Source organism: Centropristis striata, chromosome 6 (genome assembly GCF_030273125.1).
Source record: "Centropristis striata isolate RG_2023a ecotype Rhode Island chromosome 6, C.striata_1.0, whole genome shotgun sequence".
Classification (NCBI taxonomy): domain Eukaryota; kingdom Metazoa; phylum Chordata; class Actinopteri; order Perciformes; family Serranidae; genus Centropristis; species Centropristis striata.
In genome coordinates this window covers 17,217,850-17,242,328 of record NC_081522.1, presented here as the reverse complement: position 1 = coordinate 17,242,328, position 24,479 = coordinate 17,217,850, and the positions used below count along the sequence as shown (strand labels likewise).

Sequence of the window (24,479 nt, the reverse complement as noted above, 5' to 3'; positions counted from 1 at the left end):
GTTACAGCATTACAGAGCTACAGCGCTATAGCTGCGGTCAAAAAAACATTTGCCCTTCCGGGTCAAACCCTGCACAAAGAGTGAACAATCCCACCTATAGGCTATACACCTGAGCTCCCCAGGTAACAGCATAGCGACCCCACATATACATTGAGTGAATTACACCACAGATAAAATCTCAACAAAACACATTCAGCTCCTACACACACCATTAAATATTTGCACACACTCATTTCCAAATCAGTGTTTTCCTTAACCAGCATGAAGCCAGCAAAGAAGAAAAAAAACCCTGAATATTTATTATTTGTATAACTCTTTGGGGAGGAGTTTCACCTTTGGACAGTCTGTATTGCAGGTAAAAGATGACCTCGGTTAAGGCTTGATAAAATGCAACATGATATTCAAAGACATTGCCTAAGATAGTGCTGTGGTTGCCATCACCCAGTGAAGCAATTCGCCACTTGTTTTCTTTTTTTCTTTTTTAATTAATTAATTTATATCAAACAGCAATACAATGCACAATTACAAAGAAGAAGAAATGAGGTACAGAAAGATAAACAATGCAAAAAATAAAATAGAAGAATAATTAAATGGAAAAGAATGAAACAAGGACAAATAAATAAATAACAGTCACACAGTTTACCAACGTAATATATGCTTTTATTCTTTATTTTCAGTTATCTAAAAAAATGCCAAAACGGATATGTATAGATAAGTCAATATATTAGGATGGTTTGATGAATATGCTAATTTATTATATTCTGTAGTAAAGTATACAAAAAGCAAAGAATTTAATCATGAAATTAAAAAAGAAGATTAAAGGCATATAAAACAAATACATTGTATGGACAGAAAAATATATTTGTAAGGCAGATACACTGTTAAAGTTGGAATAATTTTGTGTTCAGACACATGGATCTTTTAATTTTATTTATATGTGCTTTAAATTTCACTGTGACATGTTTGGAAGAGATTGATCAATAAAGTTTTGAGAAGATATACACGTTATCTATCAAGAATAAATCACATTGTCACAATAATTTCATGAAAAGAGATAAAAGAATACTTAATTCTAACTTTATTTCAATTTTTTCCAGCAATTTCCTTTCGACTGATCTATCGTTGCCAAACCTGCCTGCCCCTGACTAACCTGCCTCGTCGTTCTCCCGTCACATTTCTGTCTCTGACCATGATCTCCGTTTTAACCCCTCACTGCTGTTTGCCTGCTGGTGTGGCATCCTGCTGCTACACTGCCTTATTGCAACTTGCTGGACTTCCACGAGAGGTCAGACATCTCAGCCTCAAGAGACTCTGTGATTAAGTCTGTTTTCAGACCAAGCATATTTTAACTGTTGTTGGTTTTTCAGTTATACAGAATGGATCCTAAATTTAGTAAGAGGGGGGATGGTCTTGCCAACCTCTTTGATTCTGAGGATGCAAAGAAGGTGAAGGGGGAGAATAGGCCATGGGCCCGCGCTTTGTCCCCAGATCGAGTAAAGGAGTCGGCAAGGGTGGCTGTTATTAGTCGTGGTGAGGACCCGGAAAATGAGCAGCATCTTCTGGGCCAACATCAGCTGCAGTTTGGAATTTTTAGGGGTCAAACATTTCAGTGGGTGGCTGAGAATGCGCTGGGGTATGCTGGGTATGTGGTGGCATCAATGTCAGAGGAATCAGGAAGCTCTGATTCAAATAACAACCTGGCCAATAAAAATGCCCTTAAGAGGTACATTTTACACTATCCAGAGGGACATTATGCTGTTCAATTCAAGATGGAGACGAGATCCTCCAAAAGTCGGAGCACACCAGCCACCTCCACACAGCCCTCCACCTCCACACGGCCCTCCACCTCCACACGGCCCTCCACCTCCACACGACCCTCCACCTCCACACAGCCTTCCTCCTCCACAGTGCCCTCCACCTCCACAGTGCCCTCCACCTCACCGCAACTATCCACCTCTTTTCGTGCATCCTCAGTGCCTATATCCTCCCTGCGGTCATTGTTGATCGGGAAAGGAGTGTCTCAGCAGAGAATTCACAAGTCTGTCAAGAGGCTGTTTATGCAACCCACGTTTCAGCCATGTAAGTATACAAATAGAAAAATGATTTTGTGTAACATGGACTTGTAGATGTTTTCATATTTGTAATGTATTCTGTTTTTATGTCATTCTTTTCAGCTGTTCCTGCTCTGTCCCCTGCTGGATCCACCAAGGACACGGTGCCAACAAATCTAGTTACCAGTAAGAATGAGCCCACTGACAGCGAGCTTCTGCTGGCAGTTCAAGAGGTGGAATCAGACATGCCACGTATGTATTTTTATGAAATACTTACACACACTCTCCCCTTCTCTATATGTTTATTTGTTATACTTGTTTTGCAATTGATGCTAAATGTGTCAATACATGAGGACATGAATAGAATTTTGACTTAGCATACATACATACATATTTGTTATCTTTTCTATCCATTTTGAAAATTGTGGCTGTCTATTGAAACTACTTTTTTGTAATTATATATATATATATTAATTAATTATATTGAGATTAAAATATTTAATCACGATTAATTGCATTAATGTCATAGTTAACTCACAATTAATCACAATTAATAGCACATTTTTATCTATTCTAAATTTCCCTTGATTTTTTTTTTTGTCCGATTATTTTTTTCTCATTTTAATGCTCTTATCAACAAAAGTGGATTGGCTTGCTTTATGCAAATGTTTTTTTTTATTGAAAAACAACATTGGCAAACAGGGCCACAAAAAAATAAAATTATACAGTGCACCTCAGGTAAATTAGGTCTCAGCCTATAGTGCAGTTAAACCAGGGCACTACAAATAAAATTATACAGTACACATGTAAGGTTAATAAGGACTCAGCCTATAGTGCAGTTAAACCAGGGCACTACAAAATTAAATTATAAAGTGCACATGTCAGGTAAATTAGGACTCAGCCTATAGTGCAGTTAAACCAGGGCACTACAAAATAAAATTATGAAGTGCACATGCCAGGTAAATTAGGACTCAGCCTATAGTGCAGTTAAACTAGGGAAATACAAAATAAAATTATAAAGTGCACATATCAGGTAAATTAGGACTCAGCCTATAGTGCAGTTAAACTAGGGAAATACAAAATAAAATTATAAAGAGCACGTTAGGTAAATTAGGACTCAGCCTATAGTGCAGTTAAACTAGGGAAATACAAAATAAAATTATAAAGTGCACGTCAGGTAAACTAAACCATGGCTTAATACTTTCAAGTTTGCTTTGAACATAGCAGTCAGGCTACTGCTCTTTATTCAACAGAGGCTCATCAACCCGATCAACAGTAACAGTAAAAGGTTAGCCTAGCCTACTGCTTCTTTGCTTTGAGCCAGTTACTCAAACAGACAAGCCTGTTGACATTTTCAGACAACAGGGAAGCTCGCTTCTTTTGTACAACATGTCCAGACCCTGAAAACAACCTTTCAGAAGGTACTGATGTTGCCGGTGCTGCTAAGTACTTGCGTGCAAGGCGGGCCATTTCACAATGTGCGGACCACCATTCCTGGGGACTGTCATCCATGCCAGTCAGAGGCTCTGCCTTGTAGCGCTCCAGACATTGCTCAATACTGTCCTCCTCTTCATCAGATGAAGACTCGTGTGCAAGCATGAGTTGGTTTCTTCGTAGGAGGCTCAGGCGTGACTTGGTTATCCGGCTGTGCAGGCCTCTCCATCTCCTGGAGCAAGGCGCAGATCGTACCCCACACCTCAGTCCTGTCAGGTTTGCTCAGACACTTGAGGTCCTTAAACCTTGAAATTAAATGAAATGCAACTTTAACACAAGTACAGGTGCAGGTATAACAACATTGTGACAATACCTCTATCTCTATCTACAGTGCTAAATTCAAAAATACAAAGTAAAGAGGCAAGCAACCTAACAAAACAAACACACTGAGAGAAACACAATGCTGAGAATGAGGATGACTGTAAAAATGAAGCATGGCAATCTGACCTTGGGTCAAGTGCTGTCCCAACTCTCAGCCATGTGATGTTGGTCTTCTCCTTATGACCCTCCATGTCTGCTGTGAAGATTCCCTTGAACTTAATCATGTAAGCTGGGTCGTCCTCAGTGACCTCCATCCCTCGTGACAGATGACACAACGCTGGCAGCACCGCTGAGCAAGACACAAACTTCTCTCCTCCCAGAAGTTCAGACACATACCTGCAATAATATAGAGAAGCATTTTAGCTGGGAACTAGTAAAGCCTACTGTAATTCACAGAGTTCTCTCACTCATTCACTGACTCACTCACCACACTCTCACACACACTCCAATCTTTCATACATGCATTATCCATAGCCAACCCGCACGCACATAAACACACACCCAACATTAACATTACTGTTCTGACACAGACCTAGTTTGATTTCTAAACAAACAGATATACACACGACACAGATACACAATAAATTACCTGCAGTGATCCAGCACAGCCTCGAGCTTCTTCAGTTTCTCCAGCTCAGCAGCAGTTGGCATGGCGACGTTGGTTGCGGGCAGGGCCAGTGCATCTCTCAGAGGTTCAGCATTCCGCTGAACACGCTTAATCATTTCCAGGGTACTATTCCACCTGGTGGAGACTTCCTGTGCGAGTGACTCTTTCTTCTGATGATGTGCGACTTGTTGCTGCTCGAGCTCCGCTTGGTTTGCCGGGCTATGCTTAAAATGTCCAACAACTTTTCTGCATTTTGCCAATGCGTTGTCAAACGGGCTGTTGGTAAGAGAAACCGTGACAGCTCGGTGCACACTGTGTGCTATGCACGGCATGTGCTCAAAGGGGAGCTGCCTGGCCGCTGCAATCATATTACGTGCCCTATCTGTTGTCAGTGAGACAACTTTGTGTTCGATGTCCCACTCTCTTGCTACTTTCATAAAGTGCTCTGCAACCGCGTCAGCGCAGTGCCTCTCTTCTGTCTTCATAACAGTTAAAGCATATGACTCAAGTTTCCACTCTGGATCATAGAAATGGGCTGTGACCCCGAGGAAGTTGTGATTACTGAGGGCTGTCCAGTAATCACCAGTGAGCGCGACTGCTTTTGTTTTCTCCAACGCCTGCTGTACCTTACCCTTCTCCGTTTTGTACAATTTCTGTACGTGGCTTGTAATGGTGGCTCTCGAAGGCAATTCGTAGGTCCAGTCGTTGGATGCTATGCGAATGATGTCAACCAGACCCTCGTCCTCCACAACGTTAACAGGCCTACATGCAGTAGCCACCCATTTAGCTATGGCTGCAGTAAGTTTGTTCTTAGTTGTGGTATCCAAGTGCTTCTGTCTGAAGCCGTCTATTGTCGCCTGGCTATGACGAGGAGGCGGAGAACTCGCTTTGCTCTTGTCAATGGAACCATTTGGCAATTGTTTAAAAGTAAACTTCCCAATCAGAATCGTATTGGCATCCATTTCGGCGTCTCGCGCTCGCCATCCACTCAAAAACTACACCAGGCCAAAATTACGTTAATCTCGTGACAAAAAAATTCACGCCGTTAAAATGGTTTTATGTTAACACTGTTAATAACGCGTTTAACTGACAGCACTAATATATATATATATATATATATATATATATACACATACATTCATTCATTCATTCCTTAATTTTCTCATTTCTATTTAACAGAGAACAGAATTTGCCTGCCTGCTGGTTGGATCCCTGCCTTGGCAGAGGTTGACCAGTGCTGGATTGCCAAGGCCCTGTTCCGGTGGTCAAACATCAATCAACCTGAGTTGGACCATGAAAAGGTCAACAGAATGTGGTGGTATCCACCTCGGCCATCACTGACCTCTTGTGCTATACCAGCATTGGAGCAGTTCTTTGGTCACCCCCTGTTCCTGTGGATGCCAAGGAAGCTTTGGCGTGTGCGGCTGCTCTGTCCACATCCAGACTGTGGCAAATCAGAGCTTACCTCTGCTGGACTACATCAGAGAGTCAGGCAGGTGATTGGTGTCAGCAGCTCTTCTTGGCTTCTGAATAGCTTGCCTGTAAGAGCTGCAAATGAAAGGACATCAGTTGGAGCCATGGCATCGTCTCCCAGCTAGACATAGGCCACCGCATCCAGTTTCCGTGTCTCCTGACGCACAAGCTGGGATGCGACATGCAGGTGGTGCGCCTCATGCGTCAGCGGGGCTTGGGCAACAGCAGCAGCCAGCTTCAGAAGCAGCTGGAGGAGCAGCATGCCGAGAGCTGGCTCGGAAAACAAATTCAGTTTCTGACTGAGTACAGGGGAGTTGCACGTGCCATCTCCTCTGGCCTGATTTCACAAGTCCCACTGGGGAACTTGCCAGCTATGCCTGCAGTGGCTAAACATCGCTGGCTGATGCAGGTATATGCCCAGGATGTCCTCAGCAGGCTGCATGAAGTGAGGGCCTCCATCACCTCACTCTTTGGCCAGGTATTGAAGATGGATTCCACAAAAAAAATTGTGAAGAAGCTGGCGGGTCAGGCCCGGTCTACAGCTGCTTGGGCCACCAATGTTGGAAACGAGCATGGGCATGTGATCATGTCTGTTCTCACAGCCAGTGAGGGCTGGGGCCTGATGAAGATGGCAGAGGGTCTTGTGAGTCACTACAAGGACGCAGGGGTGCCACCTCCAGAGCATGGCCGGCCATGAGGATTCAGTTGGATGTATGGCACTTCATGAGGTTTGCGACGGGATGCACAACTGATTCCCATGCTCTTTACACCAGCTTCATGGCTCAGCTTACCCGTTGCATTTTTTATGGGATGACAGTGACCTGCAGCAACTCAGGACAGCCAAGCGGGCAGAGCTGGAGGCAAGTCACATGCGTCCCACAGAAGGAGATGTGACATGCCGTTTAACCAAGGCAGAGATGCAGCTCCATTGCAGGAGGGCTGTCCGGGAAACCAGGGAGATGGAAGCCATGCTTAAAGAGTTGATCGAAGCATATGATGGAGAGAGAGGCTGCGACACTCTCGGTGTGCCTCTGATCAATTCTGCAAGGATGGCGGAAATCTGGAAGGCCCAGCAGAAACACATCCCCTGTCTCCAGGACCCTCCAGGTTTCCAGCTGTATACGCAGACAGGGACACTGAAGAAGGGTGGTCATGTGCTTCCAACATACCGGTGTGCCAGAGGTTCGACCTCTTTGGAGAACTTTCATCTGCACATGAACAGATTCATCCCAGGTAAACGGTGTACATTGTCAAGTTTCCATGTTAGGTGTAGAATAATGTTTATTAAATTGTTTAATATGTTTGCATGCATGGAATCACAATGTAAATATTTCACATTTTTTAAAGGAACCCTGGCAAGTGACACCTTTTTCCTTAGTTTTTGAGTGGATGGCGAGCGCGAGACGCCGAAATGGATGCCAATACGATTCTGAATGGGAAGTTTACTTTTAAACAATTGCCAAATGGTTCCATCAGCTAATGAATCTGTCTTTTCTTGCTCCACTAAAGGAAACTCAATCACAGACTCGACGAATGGGGTTTTGTATGTGCCTTAACCGCAGCAATGACACTGGCCCTTTCTTCTGCAAGCAAAGATACAGCAGCCCCAGATGGTTTTGCTGTTGGAAAACCAGCCTTGGATTTTCTCCTCCACACAGGACACTCATTTCTCCAGTGACCCTTTGCAAAACAGTAGTTGCATACACGATTAGGGTCAAATCTTCCCTGTAAACCACAATCAGCTTTAACAGGAACATTTCCTGTGTCTTCAGAAAAGCACTTATTGGAGTAAGCCCCCACAAAACTTTCTCTACGACCATGATTCTCAGCAAAAAAAACCTTATGTGTCAGGACAAATTCATCCGCCAACTGGGCAGCATCAGAAAGCATCAGTTACTTTCTGTTCATTAATGTAGGTCACAACGCGATCAGGCAACGTGTTTTTGAACTGTTCGAGCAACATAAGATCCTGCAGATCCTCCAAAGTCTCTACGTGGGAAGCAGCACACCAACGGTTGAAATGAGCGGCTAAATCACGAGCAAAGTCAGTGTGGGTCTGCCTCTCTTTCTTGAGAGCTCTGAACCGCTGGCGATAAGCTTCTAGTACTAACTTGTATGCTTTAAGTACTGCCGCTTTAACCAACTGATAGATACCGCTATCTCTAACACTTAAGGCCGAGAAAACCTCCTGAGCCTTGCCAGTAAGTACACACTGAAGCAACAAGGTACGTTCCGTGTCAGACCAACTTCGAGTCTCTGCCAAACGCTCAAACAACACAAAAAAATATCAGGGTCCTTTTCATTAAATTTGGGAATTAACCGCAAATTAATTGCAACATCAAATGACGGAATCTGAGAATCAGAAACTACAGCCCCTTTAATCTTTGATGGCTCAGGTTGAAGCTTCCCTTCACTTATAAGGTCCAACTTGTAACGTTCCAACTCTAACTGACTCCTCCTCTCCACATGAGCCAGTTCAGCTTCTTGAAGGCGAGCATTCTGTCTCAACTTTTCAACTTTTCTTTGTTCATGCTGGAGCTGGAGCAAAAGAAGCTGTTTTTGCTGTTCAAATGTCAAACCAGCCCCAAGTCCAGTCAGAACAGAAGTTACATTAACATGTTTACTTGACTCACTTATCCCAGGAAAAACATCAGAAAAACCACTAACTTCTACAGGTGCACTAGCACCCACCGCCGAGGTAGACAAAACCTTTTTCTCCACCAGATGTGCCTTTAATGTTGCCAACATGACATCTTTTTTGGACTGCTTATGAACTTCAACACCATAATAATCAGCAACCTTTAAGAGCTGATCCTTTTTGTACACGTTAAGCAATTCCACTGTCGGACACTGCACAAATTCCTTAATTGAAGCCATTTTCTCATTTAGGGAACTAAATACTCAAACACTATAGATACACAAAATTTTCCCACCTTGCCAGAGAGTGTAACAGGCTTCATTAGATATGGAACCCCATCCCTCTAGCTAACTGCCTAAACAAACTATCTGACTCACTCAACCCTCGTCTTCATGCAGGTTAGTGGCAGGATGAATTAAGCACCAAGCCCAGTAACCCGGTTGACTTCCAGCATGCTGAAAACCACCTAGACAGTCATGGAGTGCCCCCGAGTAAATGCTCAAACCATTTCGCTGCACAAAAATAACAAACTAAAACAAAAAAAGGGTCAATGGAGACAACTAGTGCCACTCATTGCTTAAGCCTAACAGGAATAAGGGTTCCAGATGATTTTTCAGCCCTTACCTCCACTGGCAGCTGTAGAAAAAAAACTGCTTTAACCAGCCAACCTCTATAGAGTTCCACTTACTGGAATACACACAGCCCAGTAACAAAACCAAGTGTTTTACCCATACTAAATACCAGAGTAGAATGTAAAATCTGCGTGAAACACCCCCTCAAAAAAATACACACAATACAAGATTCCCAGCATTAACTTTGCCTACGGACGAGCCCCCATTTGTTACCACCTGGCTCTAAGGTGGCAACAAGGAGGGAGGTCACACACAGATAGATCATGAAAACTTAGTTTATTTAACATAATTTAATTAACTTATTTTCAAATGAGTGGTGTGTGTAGATAAGAAAAGAGTCAGTCATGTCAGCAGTGTGTGGATGCGTGGAAAATATGGTGAGGTTTGTGTTGTATGGTGCGACAAACCAAACAAAGGAAGCCACAGTGTTGGGCCTGGAGCCTGCTGAGAGAGAGTGAGGCTCTGCAGAAGGCCTCCTTTATGCCTTCTGGAGAGCCCAGCCCACATGGGCAGGTACAATCACGACCCTCCCACTCTACCCTCCTAACCACTCCCAGTACCTGCAACAAAAGCAGAGGTAAACAGGTAGGCAGAGTGGGAGGGGTCGTCACAACCACGACTGAAGGAACCCCCCTGCTTCCTTCACTGTTGCCACTATGCAGAGTGGTACGTTTTTATTGTATTGTTAAAGGTTCCAAGAATAATGAAATGTAAAAAAAAATAGATTGGCGGATTTCTCACTATAGAGGCAACAACACTATTCATTTAATTTGCTGACCAGCTGTTTATCTGGTGTCCTTCAAATAGCAGCTGTTCCTGTGTGCCCCCCAGTTCGTGAGGACAGTGGGAGACATGCTGGATCTAATCCGAGCCTTGGTCCCCAGCTCCATACTGACACTCCTCAAACTTCCCAGGATGGGGCAATGCTCTGCACGCATCAAGGTCAGAGGTCAAGGCATGTCCTAATCAGGCTGTTGCATACTTAAAGACATATGCATAGCAGTCTAAAACACTGTTAGCGCATACTTGTTTTATCCATCATTAAAATATATATATACCGGTATTTTTTTACTTATTACTGATAACTGAAACTGGAATCTCTCTTTGCTTAAATGTGTTTTAATTTAGCTCCCCAGCAAGACACACCCAGCATGGCAGAGGAACAGCCGTCGACATCATCATGCTCCACCAGTGATGTAGGTTTACATTTTTGATGATTACCTTCTGTCGAGTTGCATCTGTAATTACATCAAATAGACGTAATATTTGAAAATACATTTTTCATTTTCATCACTATTTCGTTTAATGTAGGACTCTGTTGGACCGGACAATATTGCGGGCTTCAAAGCCGTCCAGGACTTGACGGGTTATTTATTTAAATTAAAAGACCACAGTCTTGCCCTGTCACGAGAGGAGGCCGCCAAAATCATTGCCCTGTGGGAGTGTTTGTCAGAATATGACCAAAAACATACAGTTTACCCTCCACGTCATCAAGTCACAATCCCTAAAGGGAGATTCAGGGCCACAAAAAAAAATGTTGCACCTGGTGTGGAGAGTACAAAGCGGTACGTATGCTTTTTTGAGCAAGTCTGACAATGCTACATGCTATAATATAATGTCTTTTATGAACACAAAGCTGTGAATACCTTTGCAGATGCTTTGCAGGAGGGAGAAGCCCAGCACAGTCGCCTGGCAATCGTGTGTGTGAGGCACTTTTTATTCAACTGTGCGAGGAGTATAGCGGACCCAGGCGCATTGATGGAGTCAGGAACGAGTGTTGGAGCCTTGTCACCAGAGCATATCTTCACATCCGCCAAGTCATATTAAGCAATGCCTTGGTGATGGAGAAGACCACCATCCAGCTCCCGGTGATGAATACGGCAACCATCGCTAGTTGGTAAGTTAACAAAACACTTGTGAGGGAATAACCTAGTATCTGTGCTATGTTCTGTGCAGATATTTTGCATTCTTATAATACACTATGGTATACAAACAAATTTATACTTGGAATATTTGCAGGTACTGTAAATGTCAAAAAAAGCAGGAGAAGAGTGTGCTGGAGCAAGGCCTCTCTACTCCAAAGACCACCAACGTGAGCCCAGAAAGCTTGCCTCTTGCTGTTGAGAGGAAGGACAGACCCTGTGTCCCTACCACCAGTGTCACAAATCCTCACGTCTTTGTGCTGCCCCCTAACACTGCAGGGATGGCACAGCTAAAACAGCGGCTGAACCTGCCAGTGGCTCCACCTGCTGGATAACGCGTCGGACTACGGATCAGAAGATTCTAGGTTCGATTCCTGGCTGGTTCGATATTTTTTCATATTCCCAACGGATAACAAAACAAGCCATGTACAAAAAGCAACAACCAAATAAAGGGTTAGAACCTACACAGTCTATGGTTCAATTATTGTATTATTGGTCTTTCCCCAAAAGCCAGAATCAATCTTAACTAATAAAACTACCAGTTCCAGACTTACCTGACTGTAGACGTTTGTCTCTACAGTTATGATATATAACCTTATCTAAATTGGCACGATTATTGTCGAAACCATTTTTTGGGTTATTTAACTAAAATGAAACTAACTGACGTCACCCTAACATCCCCAATGGCACATGTAACCTGCTGTTCAGGTGTCGGAATAACTACAATAGTAATATTGTCACCCTGTTAAAATAATCGCCTAACTCATTTTTTCAAGTTTTGCAGGAAACACAAAAAACTTCATAACATATGACATTTATTGATCATTTCACTCAAAAAGGATGTAACAAAGGATGGCTATTGGCATAGTAATAACACTGTGTGTCAATTATGTAACTTAAGAGAAATAAATGACTTAGGCATTTATTTGAACATGCCTTTGTGACTCAAGCAAGATAAAACAATCTCCCTCTAGCTCTTCTTTGCTGGGTTCTTATCTGATGCCTATGAATGTGGCAAATTGTCAAAGAAGTGATTATCTTAAAGGGATAAAATCACATGATCTGATCAACTGAGGATGTAGGCGATTTTACCATAGGTGGCCGGCGTCATGAGGAGATGATTTAGGCAAAAAAAACTCAATATTGACAAAAAATGACATATGCAATAATTTTAACAGTGTGACAACATTAAAGCTTGTGTTGAATGTGCGTGGCAAGGCCGGCTCTAAGCAGGGGCAAGAGGGAGCAGAGCCCCTTTAAATAAATGTCTTGCCCCCTCAAATCAAAATTTTAGTAGTTGAGAAAGCACATTTTAATATACTCACAAAAGTATCCCTCAGGTGGGATACCTGGACAGGTCTGAAGGTAGAGGCCTGACAAAGTGCAATCCACTTCTCCAGGTTGGGGTTGGACACATAGACCCCTTTCAATGAAGAAAGCATCGTTGCTATAAGCACAGAAAAAAAAGTGCTGGAGCATGATGTGTACACATGATGCCCCCTTCACATTTCTGACTGCCCCCTCATATATGCCTGCCTAGAACCGGTCCTGGTGCGTGGTACTTTTACTGTGCTGGCGAGCGGCGACATACTGCTACCATTAAGCCCGAGTCCCTGTGAATGAGTGAGGAAGAACCATAGATATATATATATCACATAGATATCTATGGGAGGAACCTTCAGCCCCGCACGAGAGGAACAAACGAAAGCAAGGGCTCATCTCTCGCGAGGAACGGCGCCGTTATCGGAATCCCTACAAACAACACGAGAATTCATCATTCACACGGTAATATAACCCAATCTTACACGGTACATGTGTTGTGTGCCAGCAGTCGGGAAAAGAAGCTGGTTCAAAATCATATTTAGTTTTTATTTCTTCCAACCATTTATGTTTCTTGGATCACATTTAGGCGGCCTTTAGGCCCAACTAGCACCCTAACTACCACGCTAGCTTAGACTGCGTCGGCTTTAACGTTAGCACGCAAGCTTGTTGCAAATCCGATTTTGCAGTTGTGCTAAGCTAACATTTGCTATGCTTATGCTACCAAGTTAGCTAGTATCAGTGCAAAATGAAACGTTTTGCCGAAATGCAGTAGTAATAACGGTAGCTAGGACATATTCAGTGAAATTACAGAAATGCATAGTTAGCGAACACGTAAAGTTTCATAATCGACATCACTGGTTTGTTTTATTCCACCCATCGCATTAGTTCATATCGTCAACAGACCTCCGCCCAGTTAGCTAGCCATTAGCCACTAGCGTTGATGGAGTAATGTAAACGGACTTAACCAAGGCTAATAAAACATTGCCAGTGCGTGATATATATATATATATTTTATTATCGTAGCTATCTATCTGGAGAAGCAGAAGTAGTACTCAAACCCGACTTCCCATCTACCAGAGCTAATTCAAGCTAATATCACCCATCAGCTAAAAAAAATGATGCCAGGTTTGCATTTCGTCACCCTGTTAAAATAATCGCCGAAGTCATTTTTTGTCAAAATTGTTTGTTTTTTTGCCAATCATCTCTTCATGACCAGGGCCAGATTAACACTTTGCTGTACCCTTGGCAACAATATTCAAGAGCCCCATCATCACCATAATCTGGCAAAATACAGAAGAAATTACAGTAATATACAGTTAATATACTCAATACATCAATAACTAATTGTCATCAATTGCATTTTCATGTACAGTTGTGCAAACGCTCATAGAACTAAAAATGCCCCACTATGTCCTCTTGTCAATGCCAATCACTCACATATGATGTTATGAAAAAAAAACACGTCAGCATTAGTATCATCTGGCAAAACTGACCCACTACATAGATAATAATAATAATAATAATAATCATAAGAATAGTACATTTTATTTGGAAGCTGCCTTTCTTGGCACTTAAGGACACCGTACAAAAAGATAGGGAAGGAAGTGTCCTCAATTTTCACAAAAAAATAAGTAAGCAACCACTTTCAAAGCATCCAATATTTATTTAACAACACATATTCCCAGCTGCACAAATGTATTGAATTACATTTAAACAGAAATCACCCTGTCACCTCAAAATTCATTTTTGAGCAACGGCTCCAATGGACAGTTTAACATATATAAGCGAGAGATAACCAGTTATTTTGCTTCTGCCCACACTGCCCTTGGCCCTTTAGAGGTCGAGGGCCCCTGGGCAATTGCCCAGTTGCCCATATGGTTAATCTGGCCTTGCTCATGACGCCGGCCACCTATGGTAAAATTGCCTACATCCTCAGTTGATCAGATCATGTGATTTTACCCCTTTAAGATCATCACTTCTTTGACAATTTGCCACATTCATAGGCATCAGATAAGAACCCAGCAAAGAAGAGCTAGAGGGAGATTGTTAAATTATCAGTTTAGTTTATCAGTGTTTTATTGTTGACATTAATATTGGTAACACTTTACTCTAAGGTGTCTACATAAGAGTGGCGTGAGCGTGTCATAAACATGACATGGGATGTGTCATGAACATTAATGACACTTTGAAGTAACATTAATGCTCATGATACTTGTCATGTCATGTTTCTGACAGGCTTGTGTGACTCTTATGTAGACACCTTCAAAATAAAGTGTTACCATATCTTGCTTAAGTCACAAAGGCATGTTCAAAAAAATGCCTAAGTCATTTATTTCTCTTAAGTTACATAGTTGACACACAATGTTATTACTATCCATAGTACTAGCCATCCTTTGTTACATCCTTTTTGAGTGAAACGATCAATAAATGTCATGTGTTACACTTTTTTGTGTTTCCTGCAAAACTTGAAAAAATGAGTTAGGCGATTATTTTAACAGGGTGACGATTTTAAAATCAGTTGTAGTGGTATGCTATCAGTATCACGAAATTGCCCTTATGCATTTATAGTTCATAGCTCATGTAAGGAGGACATTGGGAACCCAGGAATATCATGTGTCTGGATAACGTTACCTATCCCCCCTTTCTCTCTCACACACAAACACACGCTGCGACTGTCACTTGTGTCTGCATCTCTCTTCTGAGGTGACATACCCCTGTACATGTTGTACAAATATACGATGAATGCATTTTTTGTTTGAGTCAGACTTTGTGATTGATAGTTAAAATGCATGAATCTTTTACATTTATTCTACAAACTGTAATGTGAAGGGTTTTATCAGTGGAAGTGTATTATTGACTGCCTTTGGTCATGGCCGCTTTTCTGATATAAAGTTATGTCCTAAGAAGCAAATGTCTGCAGATGAAAGCTTGAATAAATGTTAAGTCATAGTAGACTGAAATACATAATTGATAAACAATTTAGCTGTTTGATGGAGTGATGCACAGAAATGAGTAATGACACATGTTTTATGTATCTATAGATGTCCCTACAGTTATTATAATTATAATTGTAATTACATGATCGTAGCTAAACAGTTTTAATTTCAAGCCAGCGCTTACCAATATGGAATAAGTATTTATAAGTATCTTTACAAAGTGTAGACGAATGGGATATCAATAGAGGACTGAAAAGCACTTTTTGGTAAAATAAGTTAAAGTAAAGTAAGGTAAAATAAACAACAATAAATAGAATATATGGTAATCTTACTCTACAGCCTAAACATTACAAAGGAAAAATAAGAAGTGTTAAAGGCAAATAAACAAATGGCTATGTATAGCACAGTTAAATAAACAAAACATGTAAAGCAGCAAACCAAACACATGTAATCCATCAAAAGCAGCAAACAAGACTAAAACATCAAACACAGCAACAGTTACATATAGAATGCAAAATGTATATGGACTTGACCGACATAAATGGTCAGTATAGAAAAGGATATGGGCAATAATTAAATCATTGTTAAATATGTTTTGAAAAAATGTATGCAATGCATGGCATTACAGATTTTTTTTGTTGAATATTTAGTTGTATCTTCTTACAGTATCTGTGTAGTTGCTAAATAGGGAATTTTTACATGAATGCAATCTGAGTTTGTGTAGTCAATTTTTAATGTGTATAGTCTCCAGTAATACAAACATAGCAGAAAGTATTCTGCCTTATAGCAGCAGGTAAGTAAAGAAGTATTCTGCTCTCATACTAAATTAATCAAGTTTTATATTATGTTATTTCAGTTGTGAAAAATGTCTGAACAAGAGTTGGATGAAATTGTGCAAATAACAGTGGAGGACTTTCACCCAGAAGACCGAACTGGTAAGATTCTTGTGAAAAAGTATATAGACTTTTTGTTTTATATCTATTTGAATCAGTGTATAGTGCACATTTATTGTCCTCACGATTTGACCAGATAATAGGTATGTGCTGTAATATCAATCATGGACATTTCATCTGTAACAATCTTACGGATTCTCACATAGCTGAAGTATTGTATTATTTATATTATTTAAAACTGCATAATAAACCATTGTATATGTGATGGGGACTCGTTTCAATCTGGGCACCCCACAGTGAAATCTAACAAGAAGGGTGTTGTGTTGTTTAAATGGTGTCTTTTTATTTGATTTATTTCAGACATGCTAGAAAATCATGAAGACGATGAAGAAAGGCACCAGAAGAAAAAGAGGAAATTAAGCAACAGCCAGGAGAATAACAACATCAACAACCAAGACATATCTTTTATTAAGGTACCAGTTCTGTATAATGAACACCCTCCAAAGTAGGACTGCAATTATATGAGATTTTCACACTACAGAAAATATCACAGCTTTGTAGTATCAAGGTATATGGTATTACACAGTTATTATAATTAGTTACAACAACCCTTAAAGGAATGAAAACAGAAGGGTCTTTTTTGGTTGAAAAATGCTTTAATTTTGAAAATAAAACATCTAAATATTGTTTTAATATTGTAGATAAGCAAATATACGTTTCATACTACAGTTTCCCATGAAACCAACTCCATATGTTTTCATACATTTAAAATATGAAGAGTATGTTGTCATCATCCATCGCGGTGGCTGACAGTCATCGACCAGTGTGGCCAGCATCGTGATTTAAAAGCCCCACCCCCCCCATCCACACATACAACTAGTTTTGTGTTTGCGGTGGCACTTATTAAGTTCATAAAAAGTAACAATGCTGATTTATTTAATGGTGCACAGACTGATTTCAAGAAGTGCAATTGAAGGGGCACACTCAGGCTGTCACATCAACAAATCTAAAGTAGAAAATAAGTATTACAAAATAATTAAAATGTTAAAGAACGCAGTTATTTTTACTGTCTATGTAATGCACTAATTTCTGGTGAGGAGTTAATATGATGATGATGATGATGATGATGAGTCTTAATAGTGGATGTAGCCCCTGTAGTGAGTTTTATGTCCATATGATTTGATCTGTTTGGATGAGTGCTGACAATACCATTGTCTATCATGATGTTTTACTGTGGACATTGTCATATGCCAATTTGGGATGGCCCAACCCTAATGAAAAGAGGATTTGTGAAAGAAAATACACATACTACAGCTTATTATTTCTGTTTCCAGAATCTATTGGTCTCCTTCACTGCGTCAATAACCCAGCGACTTGAGGGAATTGAATCAAAGTTATATTCTCTGGATTCTACATGCAAAGCCCTAGGACGCAAACTGGACAGCATGGTGCCATGTGCAAAAAGTCCGATCCAGGTTCCTATGGTTGCAGGGTCTCCGCAGGGGGCCACTCAAACTTGGAACAAAGTGCGATGGTAAGTGCACACTCGTGTATTTTGCACTGGTCAAACTTTTACTCCATTTAGGGTTAGAGTTCAGTCAAATGGAGATTAATAAAAATTCTCAGGCCAAAGTAGGTATTGTCTTTTATAATGCAGTGAAACGTTCCTTTGAGATTTAATATAACAGAGCTTTATATGATTACAGCAGCCAGGAAAACCACATTACCTACATTTATTTTAGATAACAAAGCATGGATACATGTGAAAGTTAATCAATTTGTTTTGAACTTCTCTTTCAGTGTTGTTCCACAAACAAATGTGATAGTGAGCAGTGAACACACAAAGGGCACGAGCCAAGAAGACACCCCTCTGGAGAATCTGCTCAGCAAGTGAGTGGCTCACATTCACACTGTATGTCAAGTGTTGACTCAGATCAGAGATGCACAAATCCTTTCAAACACAGTTCCTCACAAAAAACAGTAATGGAAATAACCCCTGTTTTCAGTGCAGAAAATTTTAGGTGTGTAAAGAAATCTGAATTCCTAATAAGGCACATAAGTCAGTCTGTGACCTACTGATTGCAAATTTGTGTTTATTTTTAGCACAATTACCAGGAAGCGGCAGAACACAATCCTTGTAAAGGTGCCGGGCCCTGATGAGAGTCAAGAAGAACAAGACAGCGGCTCAGAGGCCAGTGACACTGTTTCTAATGGTGGCCATTCCAGCAACGCGCAAAATGGCCCAAATGTCACACTAATCACACTCAATTCAGAAGGTAAGACTTCACCTGCACATATTTGCCATATTGAAAATGTTAAAGAAACTGATCTTATTCTTTACATGTGCATAACCCATTACTGTTGTCAGTATTTGCATTTACTTGAAAGCCAATTCTTGTGGCATATCTTATGTAGTACCGTCATAGGTTGAGCAGCAATATAAAAAAAACTTGTTTAAAATCACCTTAATTGAAGAAAATACAAGCCTTAAATCTGTTAAACCCCATGCTGCTGTTCTGAGCATCAGGTCCAAGGACACTTTGACCTCTTAAGCCACGGCTGCTGCAAAGAATTGCCTTTGATTGCTTTGTTAAGATTGGATCCATTTAACTTGGCGCTAACGTGACCACTTCAGATGGTGTCCATATTGAATGGAAAGTAAACTGTGCTGATGTGTCATGTTCAAGTTGCTGTGGTTCTGTCTCTGGCTGTATTGATAAATACTTTGCTTGGTCTTTCATGTTTTCAGTAGCTTTGCTCAGTGGTTCTTGCTGAGCCAGAGAAGAATAGTTTATTTCTGAATGCACAAACCTAAATGGAGTCCACATTGTTGTAACTGTGATGCTATTAACTGTCGTTGTGGGGTTGGTTATTTTCAATGGACTTGGGAAGTTCTTGGTGATCTTCAAAAGAAAACTATTATTCATTTATTTGCAGCTGTGGGTTACCATGATAAAGCTGTTAGTCAGCATTAGCTAGATGGTACCATACGGTGCTCAGAACAGAGTGTCTTTTGCTTTGTTTGTGTGTTTGTTTGTGTGGTGGATTTAACAGCTAACATACGCTGTGAGCAAACAGCCAAACCACATATTGAACTTTTAAATATCTTTGATAGTAGCACAGCTTTGCCTACAATTCACTTACTTCTCATTTCCTGCCACATGGGGGTGCTATTGTACTTCACGAAGCATCTCAGTGACTCTGTACCAGTGTAGCATTTGTCAACCAGTGAAGGAAAACAAGGTAGAACTCACATATTGTCCCAAATCGCAGTAATTATAATACATACGTACATAGTTTGTTGAAAGATAGCTTTGAAACTGTATGAATAACTGTTTCTTCTCCTGTTTCCTTTAGATGATTACCCGACAGGCACCTGGTTGGGAGATGAGAACAACCCTGAGATGCGAGTTCGTTGCCCAGTGTCTCCAGCTGACATGCTCCATATCACCACAAACTGCCGCACAGCAGAGAAAATGGCACTGACGCTGTTAGACTACCTTTTCCATCGGGAAGTCCAGGCCATGTCAAACCTCTCTGGCCAGGGCAGACATGGCAAGAAGCAGCTCGACCCGCTCATGATCTATGGCATCCGCTGTGAGTCATTCTGTGTTGACATCAGAACCTCTAGTATTATTCTGTGAATGACAAGCCAGTTTACAGAGAGCAGTGTCTTTTTATGTACCATAAACTAATTGCCAAAATGACCCACTAGTAACCTCCAAGGTGGTGTCTAGCATTCACGGCTGTCTCTTGATTATTACATGATTTCGGCATAGTTTAATTTATACTAATAAATCTCACTCAGCCGGGATTTAAATCTGTGCCCCCTTACAGCAATAAATGAACTCTCTGAGACCTTCCCACATTTCATCTTAGTTCCATTACAAAGCGGCAACGAATTGAACACAGAAATAGACTGCAGTCTGTATTCCCAAGGCGGGTTACAACAACATGCATTCATCATTGCACACACGCATTAATGTGCAACACATTTTATAACATACCAGACTGTAAATGACAAGCACATGTCGGGTAGAAAGATCCTAATGGAGTCACCCTCAATTCAGTGAACTCTTTGATATCGGATGAAGCGGAGTCGGGGCCGTGATGGTTGACAGACGGATATTTATGAGGGTCCTGTGACTGTATACTATATTTATATGGTTCACATTGCAGTGTAAGGAGTGAGAGAGTATGTTAGCGCTAGTGTTTCCTTCAGAGTGAAGCTTGTGTCCCCTGCAGGAGGTTTTAGCAAATATCCCACATGGCATACATGAATGCTTGTATACTTGGTTACCTGTATTTCCTCTCAGTGGTGTGGGTGTGTGTAGTTACATGCAGATTTGGCCTGACATAGAGGTATGTAGGGGCTGGAGCAGGGCCAGGTGACTTTTGGGTGACTCATTCTGCCAGCCTTAAAAATAGGGAAAAGGAATGAAGGAGCAAGTGCCCTGCCTGCCTGTACAGGACCGATCAGGTGCGAAAAGGCTGCCATACGCTGCCATCCCACTATCCGCAGATGGCCCTGAGCTCCTCTTCTGTCTCATTTTTTCCCCTCAGGCTATAGCTTCATTCCTAATTTATGTAGAAATGAACTGTCAAGCGGCTTACCTCCTTTAAACAGTTCATAATACTCAAACAGACAGCCACTAAATACAGCTGCATCCAGTCTCACCTGCTTGTATCTCCACTGAGGGAGGGATGAAGGACAGTCATGGGCGTGTTAACACTGCCTGCCAAAGGATGAGTGGAGCAGAAGTAAACAAAATCAGGATAGTTGTTTACTTCAGTTTTAATACATGTGAACCTGAGGCTGGGCAATATATATATATATATATATATATATATATATATATATATATATATATATATATATATATATTGTAAAATTATATAAAAATGTATCATATCCATCATATATAGGGCATGAAAAACATTTTCACATCATCAGTCAATGTAGATAATTATCACGATAAATGTTAATTATTATTTCTTTCAAGTTTAAAGGCAGATTTTTGCGACTGAGTAAAATCTGAAGAAACCAGATGGTTAATTGAGGTTTGAACTATTTTAACACTTGTCAAACAACAGATAATTTCACAAATCTGAGGTATATTTAAAACACTTATTACTGTAATTAACAAATATTTGTAATGTAGCTGTACATTACAAGTGCATTTACTCAAAATTTGTTGTACTTTATTATTTACTGCTACTTTCTAGTTTTACTCCACTAATATACATGTATTTGACACCTTCAGTTATGTACAGATTCTATGATATGAGTAATACAAAATATAACCAACAATTAAATGATGGTGTGTAGGCTTTATTATTTTGTAAGTGTGAGCAGCCTGCAGTCTGCGCAGACACAAGCCAACTTTTACTGAAGTCCTGACTGCTTATTATTTAAATCTTTATTGTATAATGTTAACACATAAAACAAAGTCCTGACTTGTTTCCCTCTCCTCTCACTAACTGTAACATTACACCTGTACCTGGATATGTTCCCAAACAGAGATTATGACACTTAGTTCTCAGTTATTTTCATCTTTTACCTCTCCAAACTGGATAGTGCAGTTGATGAGTGGCTGACCCAGAAATGGGCAAAACTCTTTCATTGTCTGTAGTACAGCTCTTTCTCTGGTGCCGCGGGCGGTAGGAAAACAAACGATGGAAAGCCCACACTGCGTTTCCGACGGCGGGTGATCGTTCTTCTCAGCCTCGCTGGTTGGAAAACTCCAGGATGAGCGGACCTTGGTCTGGGTCACTTATATTGATCCACATGTTGCTGTGGTTAACCCCTAGCTGGTCAGTGAGTGGTCGCTGTAGGTCACTCCATTTTTTTTAGAGAATTATCAATACCATTTTATTGCCCATATAGAGTGCTTAACAAATTTATTAGACACCGGTTTATGCCACAGCTGCCCTAAAACATTAGTAAAATCATTTTTTACGTTTCTGTAATGGTTGATATTCCAGTATGTAGAAGCTTTTTAACTGAAATTAGATTTTTAATGTTGAATAGTAAAACACATTATTATTTCTTGATTAAGATATGAAATTATAGTTATTTACATGCATTCCTGAGCAGAAAATTTTGTTCAGTGTTATGCTTGATTCATTTCTGACTTCACAGAGAAGCCCAGTGAGCCGAGTCAAATTTGGGTATAAAAAGGTGAATTCAGTTTATTTGCCAAATAAATAACAATAACATTTTCAGTTCTAAACAAGCTTTTGAAAGATTTCTTAAATCTTTATGTTTTCTCGTTTTTATGACAGGTGGTCTAATAAATTTGTTGAGCACTGTATATTTTTCTATATCGTTTCTGATTAAAAAACAACAACAAACCGAAACATTTACACCATTTGTATGATGCTTTACATTATGTAAAGTATGGTGTTTACAAAATAGACTTTACCATATCATGTACACTCTTTATTTATTGCTTAACCAGAAAACATGCTTTATTGTGAAGCAAACCGCTATAAAGATATGATAATACCTATATTGTGATAGAAGATGTTGGCAATATTGCCCAGGCTGTGTGCATTAATTGCAGATGAAGTGGCCCAGTGTAAAGTGTAAAAAATATGCAGTTCATGCGTGCTTGCTTGCTTTTTTCCTTCATTAAAGCTCAAAGCAGACTATTAAGGGAGAAGACAATACATTTGTCTTCTATAAAGGAGAATATGAGATTAAGATTTGAGATATGATACTCAATCACAACCAATGTCATGACCTTTGACCTTTCTTTTTGTATTCCCCAGGCCATTTGTTCCACAAATTTGGCATAACAGAGTCAGACTGGTACCGCATCAAGCAAAGCATCGACTCAAAGTGTCGCACCGCCTGGAGGCGCAAGCAGCGCGGCCAGAGTCTGGCTGTCAAGAGCTTCTCCAAACGCACACCTCGCAGCACAACTGCAGGTAAAGTACAGATTATTATCAGGGGGCTGTAAAGCATGTATTTCTATAACCTCTTTGAACAGTGTTAATGGCACATGGTAAATTGGATGCTTTTTGTGTGTGTAGTTTATATGTAGACATGTTGCTGAACGTAATAACTTTGTACCTACTTTGTAGTTAAACCCCACGTACCCCTAAACAATGAAGGTTACAGTTAATTATTTGTCCACTTTCCTGCATTACTATACATACTAAGGAACTACTGAATAGGCTTTAAGGAGAGTGACCCAATGAAAGAGAGACACTTTTTTCTATGGTACTTTCCAGAAGATTTACATTTGGTTATTTACTGTTCATCACTCCTTATCCAACATATTTGAAAAAGCGTAATAGAGAACAAGCCAGCAAAAGCCATGAAGTATGGCATATTACAACTCACAAATAGTAGGTAAACTAATAAAAATCATGTATATGGCTGGAGAGGATTTCCACAAGTTAAACACTAGATTATTCCAATTCAAGACAACCTTTTAAACTTGTGATTCTTTGTATTTAAGAACTTCAAGAACCTTCTGACACCTTTCTTGTGAAATGAATGCTTTGGGAGTGAGGACATTCACATTTATCTCCAAGTTCTGAGAAAACTAATACCTACCTGGCTCCACTCTCATAAGTCTTTATCAGTTGATAACGTTGCTACGTTTCTGCATTTGTTTTCTAATCAAACACGGTGCAAAGTTGTGGGAAGCAACTATAGACCCCCCAACAAATCGTTAGTTTTCAGTTTGTATTTATTTCACCAGAGCAGCATATTTATATTAGTTGGTTTGTAGTTATAGAACTCATTTAAACATAAAAAAACAAACATTTTTAGATGTTATGTGCTTAACCAATTTGAAAGAAAGAAAAGGAAGTGTTTTCTTTCTGCAAACTTGGAGGAGGTTTTCAATTAAGTCAGAAATCTTAACTATTGTCTTGATCGTGTTAGCTTTTTTATGGTTGTGACCAAAGTTTACCATGTATATGCATTTCTATATAATGTTACTGGCTTGTCCTCCTAGAGTCTTTCCATTTGCATTACACTGGAGTTGATTTACCAAGGTTTGAATTACCTAGTTACACAATTTACATGCATTGTTTTCTCATTTATTGGCTGTTTCTCACCAAGGGATACGATTCAAACTTCTCTTTTTCTCTCTGTGCCTGTTTTAATTATTTTCAATGCATGACAATTATTGTATAGAAATAATCAACAAACGCAGTACACACACAGTAAA

General features: G+C 40.3%; 4 protein-coding genes across 5 annotated transcripts in view; 3 read left to right on the top strand and 1 right to left on the bottom strand.

Annotated features, from left to right (window-relative positions):
* The first annotated feature begins 787 nt into the window (after nt 1-787).
* On the top strand, nt 788-2,618 carry LOC131972825 (uncharacterized). The gene is made up of 3 exons (XM_059334562.1): nt 788-1,285; nt 1,368-2,079; nt 2,175-2,618. The coding sequence occupies exons 1-3, from the start codon at nt 1,190-1,192 to the stop codon at nt 2,426-2,428; spliced, it is 1,062 nt and encodes a 353-aa protein (XP_059190545.1). The 5' UTR covers nt 788-1,189; the 3' UTR covers nt 2,429-2,618.
* A 124-nt stretch (nt 2,619-2,742) lies between these two features.
* LOC131973023 (E3 SUMO-protein ligase ZBED1-like) lies at nt 2,743-5,435 on the bottom strand. Its single transcript, XM_059334859.1, has 3 exons — nt 4,456-5,435; nt 3,993-4,202; nt 2,743-3,790 (listed from the first exon to the last, which is right to left on the bottom strand). Exons 1-3 carry the CDS (start codon nt 5,433-5,435, stop codon nt 3,625-3,627), a joined length of 1,356 nt encoding a protein of 451 aa, XP_059190842.1. The 3' UTR covers nt 2,743-3,624.
* A 1,135-nt stretch (nt 5,436-6,570) lies between these two features.
* On the top strand, nt 6,571-11,594 carry LOC131972826 (uncharacterized). 2 transcript variants are annotated; one of them, XR_009394506.1, is made up of 5 exons: nt 6,571-7,179; nt 10,024-10,158; nt 10,345-10,412; nt 10,528-11,113; nt 11,236-11,594. XR_009394506.1 is itself a non-coding variant. In XM_059334563.1 (4 exons), the coding sequence occupies exons 1-4, from the start codon at nt 6,816-6,818 to the stop codon at nt 10,807-10,809; spliced, it is 849 nt and encodes a 282-aa protein (XP_059190546.1). In that variant the 5' UTR covers nt 6,571-6,815; the 3' UTR covers nt 10,810-11,594. The 2 variants fall into 2 exon arrangements, 1 of the variants encoding a protein (XP_059190546.1); XM_059334563.1 differs by having other exon boundaries at nt 10,528-11,594.
* An 886-nt stretch (nt 11,595-12,480) lies between these two features.
* Nucleotides 12,481-24,479, top strand: part of banp (BTG3 associated nuclear protein) — a 39,723-nt gene continuing 27,724 nt past the window's right edge. The window contains exons 1-8 of the mRNA XM_059334561.1: nt 12,481-12,923; nt 16,254-16,332; nt 16,651-16,763; nt 17,625-17,824; nt 18,091-18,180; nt 18,394-18,566; nt 19,648-19,887; nt 23,065-23,223. Of these exons, the coding sequence (XP_059190544.1) occupies nt 16,263-16,332; nt 16,651-16,763; nt 17,625-17,824; nt 18,091-18,180; nt 18,394-18,566; nt 19,648-19,887; nt 23,065-23,223 (1,045 nt within the window). The 5' untranslated portion in view covers nt 12,481-12,923; nt 16,254-16,262. The remainder of the gene's footprint in view (nt 12,924-16,253; nt 16,333-16,650; nt 16,764-17,624; nt 17,825-18,090; nt 18,181-18,393; nt 18,567-19,647; nt 19,888-23,064; nt 23,224-24,479) is intronic.